The sequence below is a fragment of the Carlito syrichta genome, unplaced genomic scaffold (genome assembly GCF_000164805.1).
Source record: "Carlito syrichta isolate Samal-C Ts95f unplaced genomic scaffold, Tarsius_syrichta-2.0.1 Scaffold303304, whole genome shotgun sequence".
Lineage (NCBI taxonomy): Eukaryota > Metazoa > Chordata > Mammalia > Primates > Tarsiidae > Carlito > Carlito syrichta.
In genome coordinates, this window is record NW_007247400.1 from 89,986 (window position 1) to 110,226 (window position 20,241).

Consider the following 20,241-nt stretch of genomic DNA (forward strand, 5'->3'; position numbering starts at 1 on the left):
GGAGGTTAAAAGAAAATCAAGAGATACCAGATGAACATACTTCAATGAAGAGAGTCATCAACACCCGCTGCTACTGAGAGTACAATGTACATAAGGATTGAGAATTGGACACAGTTTAGCAAAGAGAAGGATCTTGACACGAGCTGTTTTCGTGATCAGTGGGCTACAAAGCTTACTGGGATTGGATTTAGGGAAAATGGAAAGGGAGTGTTTGGACCGTGAATATAGACAACTCCTTTGATAAGTTTTGCTATAAAAAAAGAGGGCGACATAGGATAACAACTGGAGGTGGAAGCAGGGCCAAGAGAGGTTTTCTGTGTCTGTGTGGGGGTGGTAGAGTCAGCATGTTTTTCTTCTCTGATGGGAAAGAGCCAGCGGAGGGAGGGAATTTCATGTGAGAGAGACAAGAGCAAATTGTTAAGAGAGAGAAGAATTGTAGAGTGCAGGTGGAGAGGTTGGCCCTCGTAGGGTTTATCCTTCCATTGTACTGGCAGTGAAGGCAGATACATAGACACAGATGCTGGTGGGTGGGTTGATGTCATCTGGTTGTCCTATTTTCTCCGTGAAAGTGGAGGCAAGGCCAAAGCGGAAAGTGATGCTGACAGAGGAGGGAGCAAAGTGCTAGGGAAGAGAGAGGAAGTAGTGTGCTAGGACCGCATTTGCTGTTCTACGGATTTGTTACCACCCCTCTCGCATGACTTGAAGGAGATTTGTTACATGAAGGAATACATCTGGCAAAATCAAGGTTACATACGTGAAAAATCCTTAGATATCAGAACTGAACTTTCCTAGGAAAGTTTCTTTCACTTCTTATGAGCAGAGTCTGGGAGTATGTGTGAGGGGGACCCCACAAAACCCGGAATTTATTTCTAAGAAATCGTGTGTTTTATTCCTACTTGTTTAGACTTCAGTCACCTTCAGCCTACTCTCCGTCTGATGCAACAGCCCTATTGAGGTATTTTTTCCATCGCTCAAAACAGTCTTTGGACTTGTCCGTTTTGATGCCTGTTAGTGCTTCTGCCATGTTTGGTTTCACCTCTTCCACATCAGCAAAACATTTCCCTTTGGGGACTTTTTCCATCCAGGGAAACAAAACAAAGTTGCTCGGGGTGAGATCAGGTGAATAGGGAGGATGGGGCACGGGGGCCATGCCGTTCTGGGTCAAAAGCTGCTGAACACTCGGCGCGGTGTGGGCAGGTGTGCTTATAAATCACCCACCAGGAGATGGGCAAACGCATTGAGGAATCTCCCCCAAAATGCACTGAAGCCCAACACTGCCTCTCACGACAATGCTAGCTGGTCCCCGGATGCGGATGGGTTCCTTGGACACTTACCTAGCAGGGGAAGCCTGTACTACAAGGTGCCCGCCCTTCAAAAGATAATTCCGGGTTTTTTGGGGGCCCCCGTCATATGTGTTTTTCTGGACATAAATATCTGCTGTTGTGCTCCTAGACAGAAGTGGATCATGTATAGTTTGCCATCACCCTGGTACACGATGGGGCAGACAGCCTCTTCCACCTCTGCAGGCCTCGCATTGTGTATTCCAGGCAGCTGTTGGCTCTGCCTGTTTGGGCCCCTGACCTACCATCATCCACTTTAACTCTTCCATCATTTGTTGAAAATGCTGGTTAATTGGTGCTACCCATCCTCTAATTTTATTTGATGTTGTAGACTCATTGCTTTCCTGTGCATTTACATCGGTAAATTCTCAAGGTACAGAAAGCAAACATGACTATGTTTAGCTTGTTCTTGAACCCAGAGAATGAAATTATTTTTAAATTACTTATAAACTATAATCCCTAAATAAATATTACATACATTTGCATGAGAGGACAACAGTGCTTGTAGCAGAGAAGGATGATTTGAGGCTGAAATAAAAGAAGAGAAAAAGTAGCAACGTTCAGAGAAACACATCTGGAGTATGTGGCTTGAGCATTTCTCCAGTTTGTTTTTTAAAGCTCTCTATAGACAATCACACCAATAATTAGTGCATACATAAAGCTTTACATTTTAAAGCCATTGCATTTTCTGTGTGGACAATAAGTATGGACATCTTTAGTAGAGAAAATGCTGGCAACATGACAGAGTGTGATGTCCTTTGGGACGTGAACCTCACTCGGCCTTTCTCTTATTTACATCACCCACTTTGCATTTTAAAGCAGTAATTTAGTGGTTACAGTATTCTTATTTTTATTGATGTTAAAGAGAAAGCCACGCTGGTGACAGCTTTTGGGCATAATAATGTGGATAGGCTCTGTAATTGATGAGTCCCTGGTGAGGAAGGTCTGTTTTCACAGCGTTCATTCTCCACATCATCAAGTTTGCACAACTCACACAAGAATGGCGCACAGATCAGCATGTGCATTTTGCGAACAACTCATGCCTCTGCCTGTGAAGCCAGCAACCCAATTTGTGGTTTCCATCCCTCTAGCCGATAACTGTCTGTCCTTCCAGAAACTACTTAAAATCTCCGAAACTCAGGATTGCTGTATGAAATATCGAGATAACAGTATCGGCCCCGACTATTTCACTCGTGGACGAGGGGCTTAAATATCTTCACAGACATGGACAATTGCTGTTTTTTGCCCCTCGTCTCCCTACTTCCTCTCCCCAGCATTGGAATAGTATTTAGTTTTTCTCTGCGTGTTTCTCTCCCTCCCCTCTTCTTGCGTTTCTAGATATTTTTGCACGGCAACAACCTGAACAGTCTGCACCAGCTAATTCACCCTGAGATCCTGCCCTCTGAGTTTGGAGGGATGCTGCCCCCTTACGACATGGGCACGTGGGCAAGAACCCTGCTTGACCATGAGTATGACGATGACAGCGAGTACAACGTGGACTCCTACAGCCTGCCCACAAAGGAGGTGGAGAAGGAGCTCTCCCCCAAGTCCATGAAGAGGTGTGTGGAGGTCGACAGGGAGGTGGCTTGGGCGAGAGCCGGGGTGACCCTTCGAGTCAGACTCCAGGTTTTGTGTTTCTCTGCATTTGCTTTTCTTGCTTTGCAACGCCTTTCACGGCCCTGTGATTGGATGTCTGGGAGTTTTGAGTCAAAGATTAAGTCATTGTTTTTGCAGTGATCACGTTTAATGTTTCCTCTCTTAGCGGTTTTTAATTACATAATGTGCGGTTATTAACGATTGTCACCTCGCTGCAGGATAGCTCTCCAGAACATATGCCTCCTGTCTAACTGAAACTTTGTACCCTTTCACTGATGTCTCAGTGCCATGTAGCTCTGATTCATGAGGTGGTGTGCCTGTTCTTTAGGGCTGGTCGCTTTTATGCTTCTGCTGTTATTATAGTCAGCGTGTGTGATGACAACCTCTCTCCAGGCTCTGCACTCTCATCGGAGAGAACGGAAAGGCCAGAAACTTTCCCTGCTGTAATGTTCCACTCGTTGGCAAGCTTATATTTAAGCCAGCGTTAAGTATCTTAACTCCCTTCTTTTAGAACAGAACTTCCTGAGATCTGTGCTCTCCTAAGTGATTTATGGATAGGCTCTCAAAGGATTCTGTTACGTACTAAAAGTTGTATGCAAAATCTCGCGTGTACGTGTCTGCATGAACTTTATATCTTTTGTGCATTTTTTCCCCTGGATCGAATTCTTAAAAAGTTTTCTAGAATAAAAATGATTAAAAGCAATTGTCAAAGAAGAGCTTTCTCCTAATAAAATAATAATCCTAGCGATAGTAGTTATGGTATTTTATCATTTACTGTGTACATATCATGATCTAGGCCCTCACTAGGTATCTTTTTAATTTTATATTAATGTGTTTAATCTTCACAGCAGCCCTGTTAAATAGACCTTGTATTCTCAAGGTTACACCATCTTTGCGCAGTGCAGCAAGATTTCAGCATGAGGTGTGGAATCTTCCATGTCTTCCATGTCATCAGGCTTCGTGAAGGCACCACACAGAGCCTCCTCTCTGTGGAACTGGGCTGTCTAAGGATCTGAAGCCACTCGTCTCCGTCGTGGCCAGCTCCTGAGACCCTTCCCATCCCTCCTGTGGCATGTCCGCCCATGAGGTCCCATCACGTGAGCCCATCTCCCCGTGTCCTCTATGGCCATGCTACCCACCGTCACCTGCCCTCTGCTTACCCAGCCCCCAGACTTTGTCACTGCTCTTGTTGATTGCAGCCTTGCCTGCACTTCTACCCTCATGTATGATCCACACGGCACTCCAGACGTCTTTAAGAGATCCATCAGATCATTTCACATACTGGCTTTCAATTTTTAGATGACTGCAGTGAATGAAGTCAACTCCTGACCGTGGCTTGCCAGGGACCACCTGATCTGACCCTGCCTTTCTTTCTCCTGCACAGGTATCCCACCTTCTCCCTCCTCTCCTGCCTTTCAGACACAAAAGTCTTCCCTTGGTGCCCTTGTCACCGCTTTCTGGAATGCTCTTTTCCTTCATCTTCACATGGCTGGGCACAATCAAAGTTCAGCTCCTCAAGAGACTTCTGATCTTTATCACCCACCTGGTCTCAGTCAGCTCTGCTTCCTTTCATTTTGGTCACTCCTTGCCACCACCTTCTTTTGCTTTGTTTTCTTTTTGTTGTTGTTGTTGTTGTTGTTTTTTGAGTTGGAGTCTCACTCTGTCGCCCAGACCGGAGTGCAGTGGCCGCTCCCGGCCACCGCAGCCTCGACCTGCTGGGCTCCGGCCATCCTTCCGCCTCAGCCTTCCGAGTAGCCGGAATTACAGGCATGCGTGACCATGCCTGGCTGATTTTTTTTGACTTATTGTAGAGATGAGGTCTCGCTGCCCAGGCAGGTCTCGAACCTGCGGGCTCAGGCAATCCACTCACCTCAGCCTCCCAAAGGCGCGGGATTGCAGGCTGAGCCACCGAGCCCGGCTTGTTTTATTTTCTTCATGGCACTTACAGTCTGTGAAACGACTGATTTTATTTAATTTTGTATCTGCTGTCTGTCCCCTAGAGACCATAGTGACATTGTCTGTCCTGATCTCTGAATCCCTAATGTCCAGAGAAGATCCTGGCACACAGAGGGTGTTCACCGAATTCTAGTTGGATGAACAAAGGGTGTTCTGGTGTCTGTCGGTGGTCCCCTCATGTGTAACATTCATAACTGATGGGTGACTACTGACTCTAATTCTAAAACCCTGGCTTTAAGAGTAGACCGCGCTGACTTCTGCCTGTGGTTGCTGTCCCTGTTGCTGTCACGTGGCAGCCAAAGCACGTTGCTGTTTCATGTCGGGCTCCCTAAAACTAGAAAGCTTCTTGACTCTCCAATCCATGCCTTCCTGATTCTCTCTTTCTGGGTTTAGTTTTTTCCTCCAATCACGTCATCTTAGTTGATTAACACCATCTTTGTAGATTTGGTCCACTCAATCCACTTGTTGAAGTCTTTTTCAGTCCAATTCTCTTCTCTAATTAATTAGGGTATTTTTTCCCCCTGCAGACTTGGCTTACAGGACATCAATGGCCCAAACCCCGAGTTTCTGGCTTCTGACATGAGCTGATTAGAATCTGAGATATGCCTTGTTTGGTGTAGCTCTGGTATCACTTTATGGCTCTATTGGAAAACTCCTGGAGAATGAGATTAAGAAAGTTGTTTCTCTTGATTCTCTTGTTCTCTATGCCAGGAAATGGCAGTCCCCCAGTAAGGGTGAGCGAAGATTGCTCCTACATTTCACCCTGACTTTCCTTGATTCTTTTCCTTTTTGCAGTTTTATATTATCCTTAAGTTGGAAAGGGACAAAGAATCAGCCACAGTTCTTCCTCTGGGTGAATTTAGCTAGGCATGTAAGAAGACAACTTGTCCTCCTGTGTAAATTTATGGAAAAAGAGCATCAACATGTGGAAAGGTAAAATTGATTAGACTGTAAGTATTTTAGAATTGGGGAATGTCTTTTACTTTCTATCTCCAGTACCTAGGATAGTCTCTGGCATATAACAGTTGCAGTGAGTGACAATATTTCAATTATTACGGTAATGTGAACTTCTGATGATTGAATATTGGATATGTTATTATTAATATTATATATTATCGATACTGTTTCCCAGACCTTTTTCAAATGCTTTGTATACATTGACTCATTTGTTTCTCAAAGCAACTAATAAGATAACACTATCCCCATTTTATTGATGGGAAGACTGAGACAGCGGAGATAAATGACTTCCACGTGTTGCATAACTACTAAGTAGCAATGCTAATGTCTGCACATAGGCAGTTGTGTTTCATGAGTCATTTGCTTAACCACTACCATCTGCCATGTGCCGGAATTTGTGCTCGGGTTTTTGTATGCATGATTGTATCTGATCCTCACTATCTCTGTATAATGCGAGTGTTATTGTCTCCATTTTGCAAATAAGAGAACAAAATTTTGCAGTTTAAATAGTGCTCTCATGATCACAGAGCTTGTAAATTTCTATTGTTAGTAACTGGAACTGGAATTCACTTTTTTCCGAAATCTTAAGCACGATGGTATTTATTATACTGCAGGCGCATAATAAATACACATAGAAGTGCTGGATACAAAAACTTAAGTTATCGCTTTTCTGGAAAGAAAAGCTATTCATTGCAAAGACGTTGGAGGCCACGTGGAGACCCAGAAGGTTTGTTCCAAGTTAAGGATAGGCAGCTCCCTCTGCCACAGCTGGAATAAGCCAAGTCATGAACAGTTAGGATCCTGCAGAAATAATCCTGTTCTTCCATCTAAAAGGGTTTAAAAAAATCTGGATGAAAATATCAGTAATGTGCGAACAACTGAATACCAAAAAAATTTTTAATTGCCAGTTGTTTCTGCCTGGCTTCTTTTCTGTGGTTGAGGAATCGTTCTACACATAGAACCAGCATTCATCACCCAACAATTCTAACATCTATAATGCATGATAAAAGCAAACCAGGAACTGAATTCCGGGTGGAATAGTACACTTTAATTTAAAATACTTTGTCAAAATTGTCATAGTCGCTAATAATATTTTTTCAAAAAACAGTCATGAAACATATGAAGTTAGAATGCTTATATATCTGTCTGTATTATGTGCTTTAATAGAATATTAGGGTCATTGCGAATGCTTAAATTATGTACCTCATGCTGTCTGAAGAGCTGTGGTGTGTACTCAGGGAATATTGCCAGCATTTACATAATAGATTTAATTTTATGAGAATTTTAAAATTTATTTTCTGTCAAGAATTGCTTCCTCCACTATCCTCATTGCTCTTCATTTTGAATGCTTATCACTAAAGTTCTTTCAATGTGGAAATTATTTACTGGATGCAAGTTAAGACATTGAGATCTTACTCTGCATCAGGCTCTGTGATACACATTGTTTTGAAATAAGGAAGGAAACGGATGCAGTCTCTACTATGTCGCTTATAGTTTAACTAGTGCCTTCCAGTTGTCAAGTGAATGCTTTAGTGCATTAAATGAACCTCTTTATGTTTTAACGTGGAATCATGTTGGGAAGCCACTTTTCAAGTTGGGTCTTACCGAAGAACCGTGTTAAAAGTTCTAATGACTAAGTGTCTTGCGCAGTTTTCCACTTTGTTGAAAAGCATCTTATTGGCCAGGCGCAGTGGCTCAGCCTGTCATCCCAGCACTTTGGGAGGCTGAGGCGAGAGGATCCTGAGCCCGGGGTTTCGAGACCAGCCTGGACAGCTTGGTGAGACCTCGTCTCCACAATAAATCACAAAAACTAGCCGGGCGTGGTGGCGTGCGTCTTTAGTTCCAGCTACTTGGAAGACTGAGGCAGAAGGATCACCTGAGCCCAGCAAGTCGGGGCTGTGGTGACAGTGAGCCTGTCACTGTACTGCAGCCTGGGAGACAAGAGTGAGGCTCCAACTCAAAAAAAAAAAAAGAAAAAAGAAAAGTACTTTATGTATGCACTTTTAAAAAAGGATGATTATACATTATTGCATTTAAAAGTTAAACAAAATCTCTCTTCTCTCTCTCTCTCTCTCTCTCTCTCTCTCTCTCTCTCTCTCTCTCACACTCTCTCCCCCCCCCTCTCTGTTCCTCCTTTTGTTTGTCTTCCTTTTTCCCTTGTCTCTCTGGAAAATGCACACACTTATATACACACATGGGATGTGAGTCAGTCCCCTTTCTGAGATGGGCATCTAATGCCTACTTAATATTGAGAAAAAACTAGTATAAATGATTTAGGAAACAAAATCTCCTTTTTTTTTAAAGGCTGTCACCTTCATTTTCATTCTGTCTTCAGAAACAACTTTTCCTTTAAACGAAGGAGTCATTTATCAGTTAATCCTGTAATTATTTTTTTCTTTGATAATTAGTTCCGTTGCTGTTCTTTTTCATTAGCATGTGCAGTTGTGTTTTAGCTTATGGTCTTTCTTTTCCAAAGTTAATGAGATCTGCTAAGAGGCATACTGCACAGCAAAAACCAATTGGCTGGAATGCAGCAGCAGGGAAGAGTTCATTACCAAGGAGAATCTTAAAAGGGCAGCTGCTTCCTTAATGCCGCAGCTATTAAGATGGCAGCTTCCTGCCACGACAGGAGCATGTTTCATTGATTTTCCTCCTTCCTGCGCTGATGTTGTTTCCCAAAGATAAATTGTGAAATAATTTTCACCTGCTATCAAAGGCATGTGTAAGCGGGGTTTCAAATAATGTGTTTTTCTGATCATAAAGAACCGTTACTTTCACAAGAGGAGGTTTGTTTTTTACAAGTCTTTAACTGTTTTGTGAAACTGTCAAGAATAAGGTTGAATTTATTTGGATGTTTTTGTAAGAATTTCAGCAGAATCACTGAAATTTTGATTTTTCTGTTGGTGCAATCATTGAAATTAAAAAAAATGTTGGCTAAAGAAAAACGCACTTTCATGTTGAATTTGTTTCATAGATGCCTTTTAGGCAGGAACTAAACCTCTTCTCGTTTCTACTTAATTTATCATAATAATCATTTCACTGTAGCATTTTTTTCCCATTTGGAGATGCTTTATCGGAAAACGCTAGAAATTCTCAATATCTCAAAGAAAAGAATCTTGCTCAATTGTGAGGAAGAGACCTTAAGCCTGTTTGTGTATATTTAGGATTCTTTGCTGCTCACTATTCTATTCAGAGGCCAGAGGGGATTGTTTTCCTCACTCCAATACAAAACACCCCCATAAGTGTTTTCTCTCTAAATGTGGAGCATCCACAGTTCATACATTTCTTGATGGAGGAGCAGATAATCCACATTCATGGGAGAAATAATGGCAACAAAATAATAATAATACCACAGAGAAGAGAATGTCATCTGGGTGATTATTTGGTAACACTGCACTCACCGTTGTCTCTGTCCTTTCTAGATCCCAGTCAGTAGTGGATCCTACAGTGCTAAAACGCATGGATAAAAATGAGGAAGAAAACATGCAACCTTTGCTTTCTCTGGACTAAGAACTTCTCTCCATCCCCTTCATGGATTAGAAATGGAAGGTACTGGTTTTCAGCAACAGGGACAGCACTGTGGAGGAACTACCAGCTGGAAACCTATTTATTCATGTTAATGTAGCATACTATTTAATAAAGCATCAGGCTTTCCATTTGCCTGAACCACGGGTGCCCTGGGCTGGATGGGGGGAAAAAAAGGTCAATAACTTCTGTAAGTGCCAAGTTCTCTGTAAATATAATGTAATCTTCACGTCAAGTTTGTACATTTTGGTAGCAATTTAATTTGGAAAAGATTGGCTCAAAAGTCCATGCCAGTGATATGAACTATAACAAAAAGCAGAAAAGATCCAAACAATCAAAGCTAATTAAATGTAGCCCTGTTTCCTATGAAGCCATATTTCAGCTATCATAGTGATTGTTTCATTGTTTTTCTCTGAAACTCTGTCGGTCTTGAAGCATACTTTTAATGGGCACAGGGAACTCAATGATTCTAGGAAATTATTGTGATTAATGTATTTTCTGTCTAGTGATTTTCATTTCAGAAAAAATGTGTCTTAGTGACTCTCATGGGCCTTGCATTTTGGAGATAAGGAGTGGCAGATGTGCTGCAAAACTGAACACTTGAACTCTTTTATGTTGTCTGATTTTCTGGAATCTTGCGAAATGATGTATTTCCCCAATGAAGATGTAGAATGGTGAAAGAGAGTGGATTCCTTTTAAACTGCTGTCTTCTCAATGTGCCCTTTATTCAAAACCCCATTGTTTTCCTGTCTGATGTAAGCTAAAAACATTTTCCCCCAAAACACTTTGACCAAGAGAATGAGAATGCATAAGTAAATAGTGTTTTGACTGTTACTTTGAACATAAAATTTGCCACTTATCGATAAGGGGCTAATTTCTAATTATTGTGCACTGGTTGAAAAATACATGTATGTTTACACACACAACATACATATTTTTACGAGCTCTAACGAATCCTTACTGTGACAGGCTTATAAAATAAATCATACATATTCAATGATCTTAGAGATGTTATAGATAATTATATGAGATGATAATTCTGGAAAACTTCCTCTGAAGTTAATGAAAATGAGAAATAATGAAACAGACTTTCAGTGTACCTATTTAAGGGAATTCCAATTTAATTTATAATGCAATCTTGAATATGTGCCATTTTATTTGTATTATATTTTTTCTTCAAAGGAGCAGCATGTCCCAATGAAGTGTAGGTGATATCAAGTGATAATGTGCAAAATATTGTTTTTCCCAAATTCAAGTTAATTTTCCTAATGATCCTATATGTACACGATTCTTTTCAGAAAAGATGGAAAGAGTAGATTGTGTCCAGGAGATATAATGAATTCAGCTGAAGGCATCTAAGATAGCATGTGATACGTTATAGCTAGATTTGAAAACTGTATATTATTTAAAATTTTATTTCGTGAAATTCTATAGCTGTAACACATTTTAGAAATCTTATTTTAAATTTCAAAGTGAAGAACAAGATTTTTATCACCTTTTCAGCATAATAAATTTTGAGGTTGAGAATTTCCTGTCAAAAAAAATTTTTTTGAAAGAAAAATGTCTCTAGGAACTCTTGGAAACCAACAGAAAGAAAGGCTTTTTAGCCAAAACCTTCACAAATTTCAGTTATAGTTCCACAGCCAAAAATCTTAAAAGCAAGATTAGTAAGCCAATGAGCAATGTGCCCAGGTACTGTCTGATATTTGTGAAAATATGTTAATTCGCATAAATGAAAGATATCTGAAGAATACCAAACGCCAGTCCACAGCAGAAGAATAAGGACTGTCAGATATCCACTCTCCCATGACCATGACTGACGTTGGAATGAGCTGAAGACAACAGTTCTTACTGAGATAAGAATCCCAACCACTGATGTTCTTATGTTTTTGTCTACCTGACATACATCTTATAGCTCTGGGCTTTATATGCCATATACTTATGCACTCGGCAGTATTATCCATTGGAATGTCGTGGAAACAATGTCAGTACAGGACAGTCAACTTTCCGTTCTCATGAGTTTCTCGCAATATGCTCCATTTATTGCCAGTTTTCAGAATCCTGCCCGTTTTCGGATGTCATTCAACGTCTTCAGCTTCTTTCCCTATCATAAGGTTAGTGTCAAATATAAAAATAACTAGAAGGGCCTATTTTATATGTATGCCTGTCTAAATTATAAGTATCACACTGTCTGCTGGCCCCGCATTTGGAAATTGTGTTGCATTGCCGCTTATCTTCAAATGAGCAATTGAGAGTTGGCTACATTGTATAAAATACTTTAAAATGAGTGAACAAATTACAACGAGGATGTCTTTCAAGATGCAGTATCTAATTCAGTCCGTGAATAAGCTCATTTTCTAGTGATGTTTTTGAACCTGCTTAGTCAAGGGATATTCATTCAGCTTTATAAATGTTTTCCTCAGCACCAGCTAGCTAACACAGTTTAGGAATTTTTCCTCTCGTGTGACAATCTGTGTTACATAGTATGTCTGTTGTTGTATAACCTAGTACATAAGCATCCTTACATTCTTTTATTTTAATTGTGTGTACACGTGCACACACACATAGAGACACACAGCTCTTTACCCTAATGTATCTGTCTTGCCACTTTGCTTTGCTTTTTAACGTATCTTGTCCCTTGCATTACAATTTGTGGACCTCAGAGAATCAGTGCGTTTGATTTGCAGCAAGCCAGTAGCCCGTTCACGCCTCATTCTTTCTGCTCCATCTTCTATCTCTGATATCTTTTCTTCCTTTCAGTTGTTTCAGGGGCAACTGTTTCCAAAGCTGGTTTAAAAATATCTTCTTATGTTGTCGGTGATATTTGCACACATTGTTTACTGCTATAGAAAGGAAGATATAATCATGAAAATATACTCTAAGAAATATGAAGAAGTGCCTCTTTAAAAATGGAATAAACACAGTGATACTGGCATATGCATTGTATTTGTACTCTCTTCCAGAAAGTAAATACATGCATCTGTATTGTAAGGGTGAACTATAGGTATCATTTGAAGAATATTTGAAGCCTTGCTTTGAGTCTGCTCATATTGTGTTAAGTCTCTGTTGTGTAAGTTAAATACAGTAACTTTAATACATGTTAATAACAAACCTGGCACTATACAAAAATAATATACAAGTATTAAACAGAGTTTTGCAAGCAAGTTTTTGAAGTGGGCATGCATGATTTCATTTATTTAGACACCAGTTTGCATAAGTATAGACAGAGACGTGTCTTAGGTCTTTTCATATAAAGTGCTTATTTACTTCATAGTACCAAAAATTCATGCATTGATAAGCAAGAAATCCAGACTCTTAAGTTCTTTTAATATTATTAACTAGGTCGCATTGTTAAACTAAAGATCTGAGGTTTCCACAGTATTCCTGAGGGAACAGATGCCCTTCTACAGCATCAAGAAAATGGAGATTTGTTTGAGATATTGGGGAGTATGTTTGTGACTCCACAAAAGAAAACCTTTAGAACCATGGAATGTATCTTCAGGGACTGGCTTCCTTTGCTTCTACAAATAACCAAAAGGTTTATGGACTTATCTGTGGTCCTTTAAAGAAATTACATTAAGAAAAGTTGCTGAGAGGCTGTACGTTCTTGTATTATTTTATTTAAAGGTCTATCTTGTCTGGTTGGTTAATAATATCTCTTTTGCTTCTATTTTTTGTGTATATTAATGCTTACTTGAAAAGTTGACATCAGCCATGAGGACATTTCAGAAAGAATTTCGACACACAAAATAAAATGAACAGAGCTCTGGCATGATGTTTGAACTTTCATATCTAGTATTACAATTTTTACATCAGTTAACTTCTAGGCACTCTTACATTCCATTTAGATCTGCTGTGTAGATACATAGCCTAAAACATAGCAGTGCATTTTACACTAGTGCGTCCATTAAATCACACAAGAATAGGCAGATTATATACAAATGGAATGGAGCAAAACACGATTGCTTACATCTCCAGGGTGTGCAATTATCTTCAATATTGAAAAGAATTTGTTTTCTGATTTTTTAAAATCTTTGTTAAAAAAACATCTTACCATATGCTATTGGAACTATTTGGCATGATTTACTAATGGACAAATAAGTGAAACTACAAAAGAGATTTGGCTTTGCAGCATTATTATATTACAATCCTAATGTTTTAGATAATATAATGTATTTTATGAATTTGGGTTTTTATTTTCATAAATATCTGAATACCCCCGCACATGAAAATAGTGCAGTGAAGTCTATTATATACTAAATATAGGAATGAAATCTCCTGGGTTGTAAGAAAAAATATAAAGCAGCAATTTTGTGGATTAAAACATTCAAACCGGACCTTTTCTTTTTCCAGAAGAAGAGGAATGCAAATGAAATTGCTGAAGTAAAAAAGAAAATTAGAAACAGAATAATTGTAGAACTTTACTACACTAAATGCATTCTAATGGTAAATAGTAAAAATTGTTACAATTTAGGTATTTTGTCACTATTTGACTTAGTTTTAAGTTTCAGTGAAAGTGTTTCTGTACTTAATGGTATCAACGCATTTATTCGGTCAAAATTATTTTTTTGTGCTACATGAAATATGAACCTAGATGAAAATCAAAATAAATTTTAACAATAATTTTACAAGTGAATCAATCCTCAACTATTTTGAAAAATTGCAATGGGCTATTTGTTTACATAGAACCAACATTCAAAGTACTGTCTTGGTTCTAATCCAGTTTGTCTATTTCACATTTGCTTTAAAACACAACTCAGAAAACCAAATCATTTTTTATTTCAATGCTGTCCAGGAAACAAAAACAAAAACAAAAGTCTCTAAGAGGAAATGACACAAGTCCTTGAAGAATACTAAAGCCATTATTTACTCTTTGGCTCAAATGGCATTACTGTTCACTCCTGCACACTTTTTACTACTGTACACTATTTACTATTTGACCTTTTGAGGGAATTATTTATTTGGATACAGTATTATAAGCAGTATAATATAATTTTTGAATAAGTATGCATTTGTTTTTTACAAAAATATTTATTTTGCATATGTTAGATGTTGAACTTGGTGGTCTTAGATCAGCAGCAACTGTAAAACAGAGATGTCTAAAACCTTCTTTAAAATTGACAACATGTTTTGAGAGGAATTATGGTTAGCTCTTTCAGTTAGGATACCTTAAATTTTCTGATATTTGATGTTTGGAGCTTAAAGTGGAAAATATATAGTAATTTGTTTCATTAAAATGACATTTTCGGTATTCTGTAACTTCTGGGCAAACCTAAAGGATAGTTTGAACATTTAAAATTACATATAGCAGAAGAATGATCAGCAAATAAAATAAGTAGGATTTTCATATTTCCACATAAAATTATTGAATTAGACAAGAGATTAAGTTCAGACATTTGAATTACAAAAAGCTTTGCTTTAAATTTAAAAAAAAAAAGCTCAGGTCAAAATATTAAGTAAAATAAAAGCCTGATCTGAGAAAGAATGCTTACTTAACAGATCCACTGAGTTTCTGTCATTTTCTCTACTTGTGGACAAAAAAAAAAAAAAAAAAGAAATCATCTAACAAGGTAAAAAAGACTCAACTAACGTACACTTACCTGGAATACTGTTCTGTAAACCTTATGAATTTATTTGGCCCAAGCTTGGATGATTTTCCTGTATATAGCTTTTGAGGTCATCAAGAGTCATTATTGCTGCTTCTTACTAACGATATGTCAGGAGGAACCGTTTTCAGCAGTGTCTGCAGAAGTGTTCTCATGGGAATGAACCCTGGACAACCACATGATGCAAGAAAAGCCAGGAATACAACCTCCATTCCTTGTTACCCAAAAGTGTATTCCTTCTTCAGAAAGATCAAGGAAAAGATATTTTTAATTACAAACAGAAAATTGTTTCAAAAATCAAGGGTTTCTGATATTGAGAGATAAGCACTTGACCAGGGAAGAGCCTATGGGGAGGTGAAGGTCAAGTCTATTGTGTTTCCTCACAGCAATGCCATCATCAAAACCTGTGTCTCTGAGCATCACTCCTTCCTCTAAAAATAAAAATAAGTATTCTCTCTTCTTTCTTTTCTAGTTGGTATTATAAAAGTATCCGAGAGAAACCATATATACTTCGTTGGCTTTGAAGAAAAAAAAATGCAGTGTTATGCACATATAAATATAATTCACTTAGTTGCATATTATTTAAATATTTGCATGCTGATTTATAAATTATTACCTAAAGTTTAAAAACTATAATTACGAGGCTTTAGTGCTAGAAAATTGTTAATGTTCTTTGTGTCTGGGATTCATGGAGAAGACAGGTACTATCCTTTTATCTGCATTCATGTGTCTAGCATTTTTAATTGACTGTCTAAGGGACATGTCACATTTAACATTTACAAACCAGACTTCTCCACTTTATTTATTTTTATTTTTTATTTTTTTTTGACTTCTCCACTTCAGCCCTGAACGTGCTTCCCTTTTAGTCTTCTCATCCAGTGTCAACTCCAACCTGATGGTTAGGACCAAAAGTGTTGGAGTCATCCTCTCTCCCTCTCACCACTGCATCTAGCCTGCTAGCTCCTACTGTTGGCTCCTCGTCAAAATATTCTTATCCTCTGACCACTTTTCCAGCCTTCATCACCACTCCCTTGGGCCAAGCCTTCAACATATTTCACCTGGAATATTTTCATAATCTAAAAACGAGTCTCCTGGCTTATACCCTTAGCTCCTAGAGTCAATTTTCAGCACGCCAATGAAAGTGAGTCTCTTAAATGTAGCTCAGATCGTTTCATTCTTCTCAGAACTCTCTGAAAGAGTAAGACCTGAAGTCCTTGCAGTGGTATACATGCATGGGTTGTTATAAAGTCAGTAAGCACCACCATACTGATTTCTGATTGGGCTGACGTTTTTGCCTGTACGATGCAGAAGTAGTTGTTAAAAGCTTTAATTTATTGCTTTGGAAGTCCTCTCACCCTTGACCTTTTCTGGGATCATCTCTTAAGAATCTCTCCTTAAACACTTTGCCACGCTGTTATCCCTGCTGTTCCAAGAGCTCATGCCTGCACCTCAGGACTTCTCCACTTCTGTTCCGTTTGCCTCTTCTCCCAGTCATCTCCATGGTTGATTCCTTCTTCTCCTTCAGATCTTTGCTCAAATGTCTTCTTCTTGGTGAGAATTCTCTTTCCCAGTTATAAATGAAAGAGCCCTGTGGGGCTTTACATTCTCCTTTTCTGCTCTATTTCTCCTCCATAGCATTTATCGCCTAATATATCATATAGTGTATTTATTTTATTTTGCACTTTTCGCCAGTAGCATTTGAACTCCACAAGAGCAGGGGTCTTTGTCTGTCTGTTTATTGTTGCATTACCAGTGCCTTGAACAATGCATGGAACTTAGTAGCAAATAGAAAAAGGTTTTATGCTCTTAATTTGTTTCAGCAATTCATATCATAGCTAATAGCATGCATTAAAGGAGAGTTTCTTATTTTCTTAATAAAATCTTGTTTTTAATCTTCAAAGGGGAAATTCTACTCTTGCTGATGAAAATGGACTCATAAACCAAAAATTATATCCCCTTCTTTCTTAATCTGGTCTCTATCTCAGAGCCTAAATTTTTCATCAGTGTTTCAGGAAATTACTCACAGGTCGTCAGGCCCTGTATCTATTATATGCATGACTTACTCTTTGAGAGACTGCAAGATACCTCAGATGAAAGTCATGTTAAGATTAAAACCATGGTGAATTGTTCTTTATTGATTATCCTGGTTAATATCAATTTTTTAAAAAATGCCAGGAGTTAAAAGACCATAATTCCTTTAATTTAAGAAGCCAGTTTGAGAGTATATTCCTTGATAGTTACTTTTACTGGAAAGAAGAGGAAGAGGAAAAGGGGGGGGAAACTGTGATCACACCTTCTCTGCAACGATTATGAGATGAATGAGAAAGTATTTCGGTGTTTCTAAGATCTTTCCATGATTTAGAAATCTATATTTTACATCAGTTTAGTCTATAAACTCTTCTAACAGAAGTCTTACATCAACTGGGTTTTATATTCGATATCTTTAAATTTTCCTATGTTGTAAATTTATAGTACTGACCCAAGACGATGGGAGTTATTCATGTTCATATATTCTAACTTACTTTCTAACTTCTCCCTTCTCTTATTTGAATTTCAGGTATCATTTTCTGAACCTTCTAATCACACTTGCTCTTAACATTCTCAATTTGTAGTGAAAAGTGTTTGTAATCATAAGTTCAAATTAACACAGAAAAATACAGAGAGGATAGCAAAAAAATCATCTCATATCATCTCACAACCCCCAATAATCCAAGTTAACATGGGTTGAACATTACCCCAAATACAGCTTCAATGAAGAGACTGAAAAGACAGATCAGTAGTTATGTAAATAGATAGGCCATTCCGTTGATCAATTTATATGCAAGTAAACTAATAAAGAGGCCCTAGCATTCATGTTCTTTTAAAATAAAAAGTATGAAAACAACTTTTATTTGAATTAAAGAGCAGAAAGGAAACTAAGATAAATTAAGAAATTGTTCAACTTCTAGTAAATATTACTTTGTCAAACAAGTTGCTATTTGAAAAGATCCCCTTCAGTTTAAGAAAAAGTATGGCATATTAAGAGGTGTATTTTTTATTTAATAATCTTGTTGATTTTAGAGTATATGTATTGATCTACTGCAACGAAAGAAGTGTTACTGCTTTAGAAAAGACCTCCAACGAAATTGTGATTCATAGTGAAAACAGAAAACTTCCTTGTCTTGCTTCTTATTACAGGACACCCCATATTTTTATTGGACTGACTTCTCCAAAATTTCAGTATTTTAGATGTTGGTTTCTGGTATGATAGATTTCTGATTTTTATACTTTGCAGTTTATACTTTTATTCTTACAAAACCTATGTTATTCCTGTTTCTCCAAGGCATTGTTTTGATTTTATCTACAGTGTAATGCAGTAAGTCTCCAGTTATATAATCTCCTATGAGGTCTTCTATTAAAAAGACACTGAAAACAAAAGATTGGTAGGTGATATTAAGGAAGGAACTATATAACTTAAAGAATAAGGATAGATGTTTGAAAATATTTTCAGAAGTCAGTCAGTCTTTTAGTGGCTTTGTGATGGTCAGGGGTTGTGTTTCTCTTTGTGCATATAAATATTATATATGTATTTATGTAACTTGTCATAAATACATTATATAAATACATTAATTGACAAGTTACCTAAACATAGTAAGTCCCCTACGTATGAATGAGTTCGGTTCTGAGCGTGAATTCCTAAGTTCAATTTGTATTTAAGTTCAACAGTGGTAGCCTTAGATACCCAACTGACACAATTGGCTGTGTAACACTGTGCTATAATAGATTTATAATACTTTTTACACAAATAATACATAAAAAACAAACACAAAAATAAAGCATTTGTGGTATTACAGTACATAACCTTGAAAAGGATACACACCCATGACAATGTATGCCAGGCACATGAAGTAACATGTGATTGGACATGTGAATGCATGTTTGCATCTTTGGAAGTTTGTAACTTGAAGATTCATATGGAGGGGACTTACTGTATATGGCAATCAGGGTTAACATAATTTGGAAAACTGTCTCTAAAGAACAGACTAATAACTCTTGCTCAGGAATAAGGCAGAAAATTTTCTTGTGTTTCTTACTATTTGATCTTTGGCAGTCTGAACAAGTGGAAGCCACTTGCCTCTGTGACATCCTTTTCTGCCAGTCTTTAAAATTGTGTTTAGCATCACTTCAGAAATAAAGAAGTCAAGCTCAAATATACACAATACATGAAAGATACTATAGTTCATATTCTCTTATATTGAATTGTGTTTCTTTTCATAATTAACTTTTAAGAGTGAGTCGGAAGAATATATTCCTTGGTAAACTTTATTAATTATTTCCACTTTATAATGGATTTAGAAATTTTATAAAGCAGGTCATTGTTTATTGTATTCATAAAACCATTATGTCAACATTTGATTTTGTTTTTAAAGAGAAATTATTTCATTGTCTTTGTTGATATATATGGAGATGAATGAAGTTCTGTTAAATAAAATGTCACTAAATGAAATTTTAGATTCAGAAATGTGGATTTGTTTATGTCTTTAATTTTTCATCATAAACTAAACTGTAAATTTAGAAACATTATATCAAGTAGCTATGAATAAATTTGTCATTAAAATATAGAGACACATGAAAGTCGTGTTAGTATTTGAAAGCATAAAAGGCTTTTAAAGCTGATTTTAAATGCATGGCTATAGTGTAATGTTACTTGGTATTTATTGTTGATTTTATATTTTCTAAAATCAGTGTGAACTCCAAATTACTAGAAATACCTTCCTGACTTCTATAGTGATAGAATGGAGTTACAAGACAATGTCAGTTATAAAATCTTCCCTTTAATTCAGTGGGGTAGATCGAATGATGATTTCAGCTTATTTCATTTTTTTACGTTAACAGACTTATTGAGCACTTACTATATCACGGATACTATACTGGCAGCACGGGGGTGAACAAAACAAAACCCCTGCCCTTCTGGAAGTTACATTTTAGTGGAGAAGATGTACACCAACCAAGTCAGTGTTGTCAGTGCCATGAAAACTTACTAGTTTAATTGTGTGACCTCTGGCACTGTGTCATCTCATCTGTAAAATGAAGTAATAATGTACTAACGAGATGAGCTGGAATTGCTGTGTATCCTCTTGACAGCCTGGCTCCTTCCTTTTTATGGAAAAGCCTAATATAATCTCCCTTATCCATGTTATTTTGGGGATGGCTATTGGGGTCTCATGGCTTCTGACTTTCTGCTCAGAGCTGACAGTGGTGCCAGGGCTGTAGATGCCCAG

General features: G+C 37.7%; 1 protein-coding gene across 1 annotated transcript in view; it reads left to right on the forward strand.

Moving 5' to 3' along the window:
- The window catches only part of CLVS2 (clavesin 2), a 76,838-nt gene extending 57,367 nt beyond the window's left edge, over nt 1-19,471 (forward strand). Inside the window, exons 4-5 of the mRNA XM_008058340.2 lie at nt 2,679-2,899; nt 9,272-19,471. Coding sequence (XP_008056531.1) covers nt 2,679-2,899; nt 9,272-9,359 — 309 coding nt within the window. The 3' untranslated portion in view covers nt 9,360-19,471. The remainder of the gene's footprint in view (nt 1-2,678; nt 2,900-9,271) is intronic.
- The last annotated feature ends 770 nt before the right edge of the window (nt 19,472-20,241 follow it).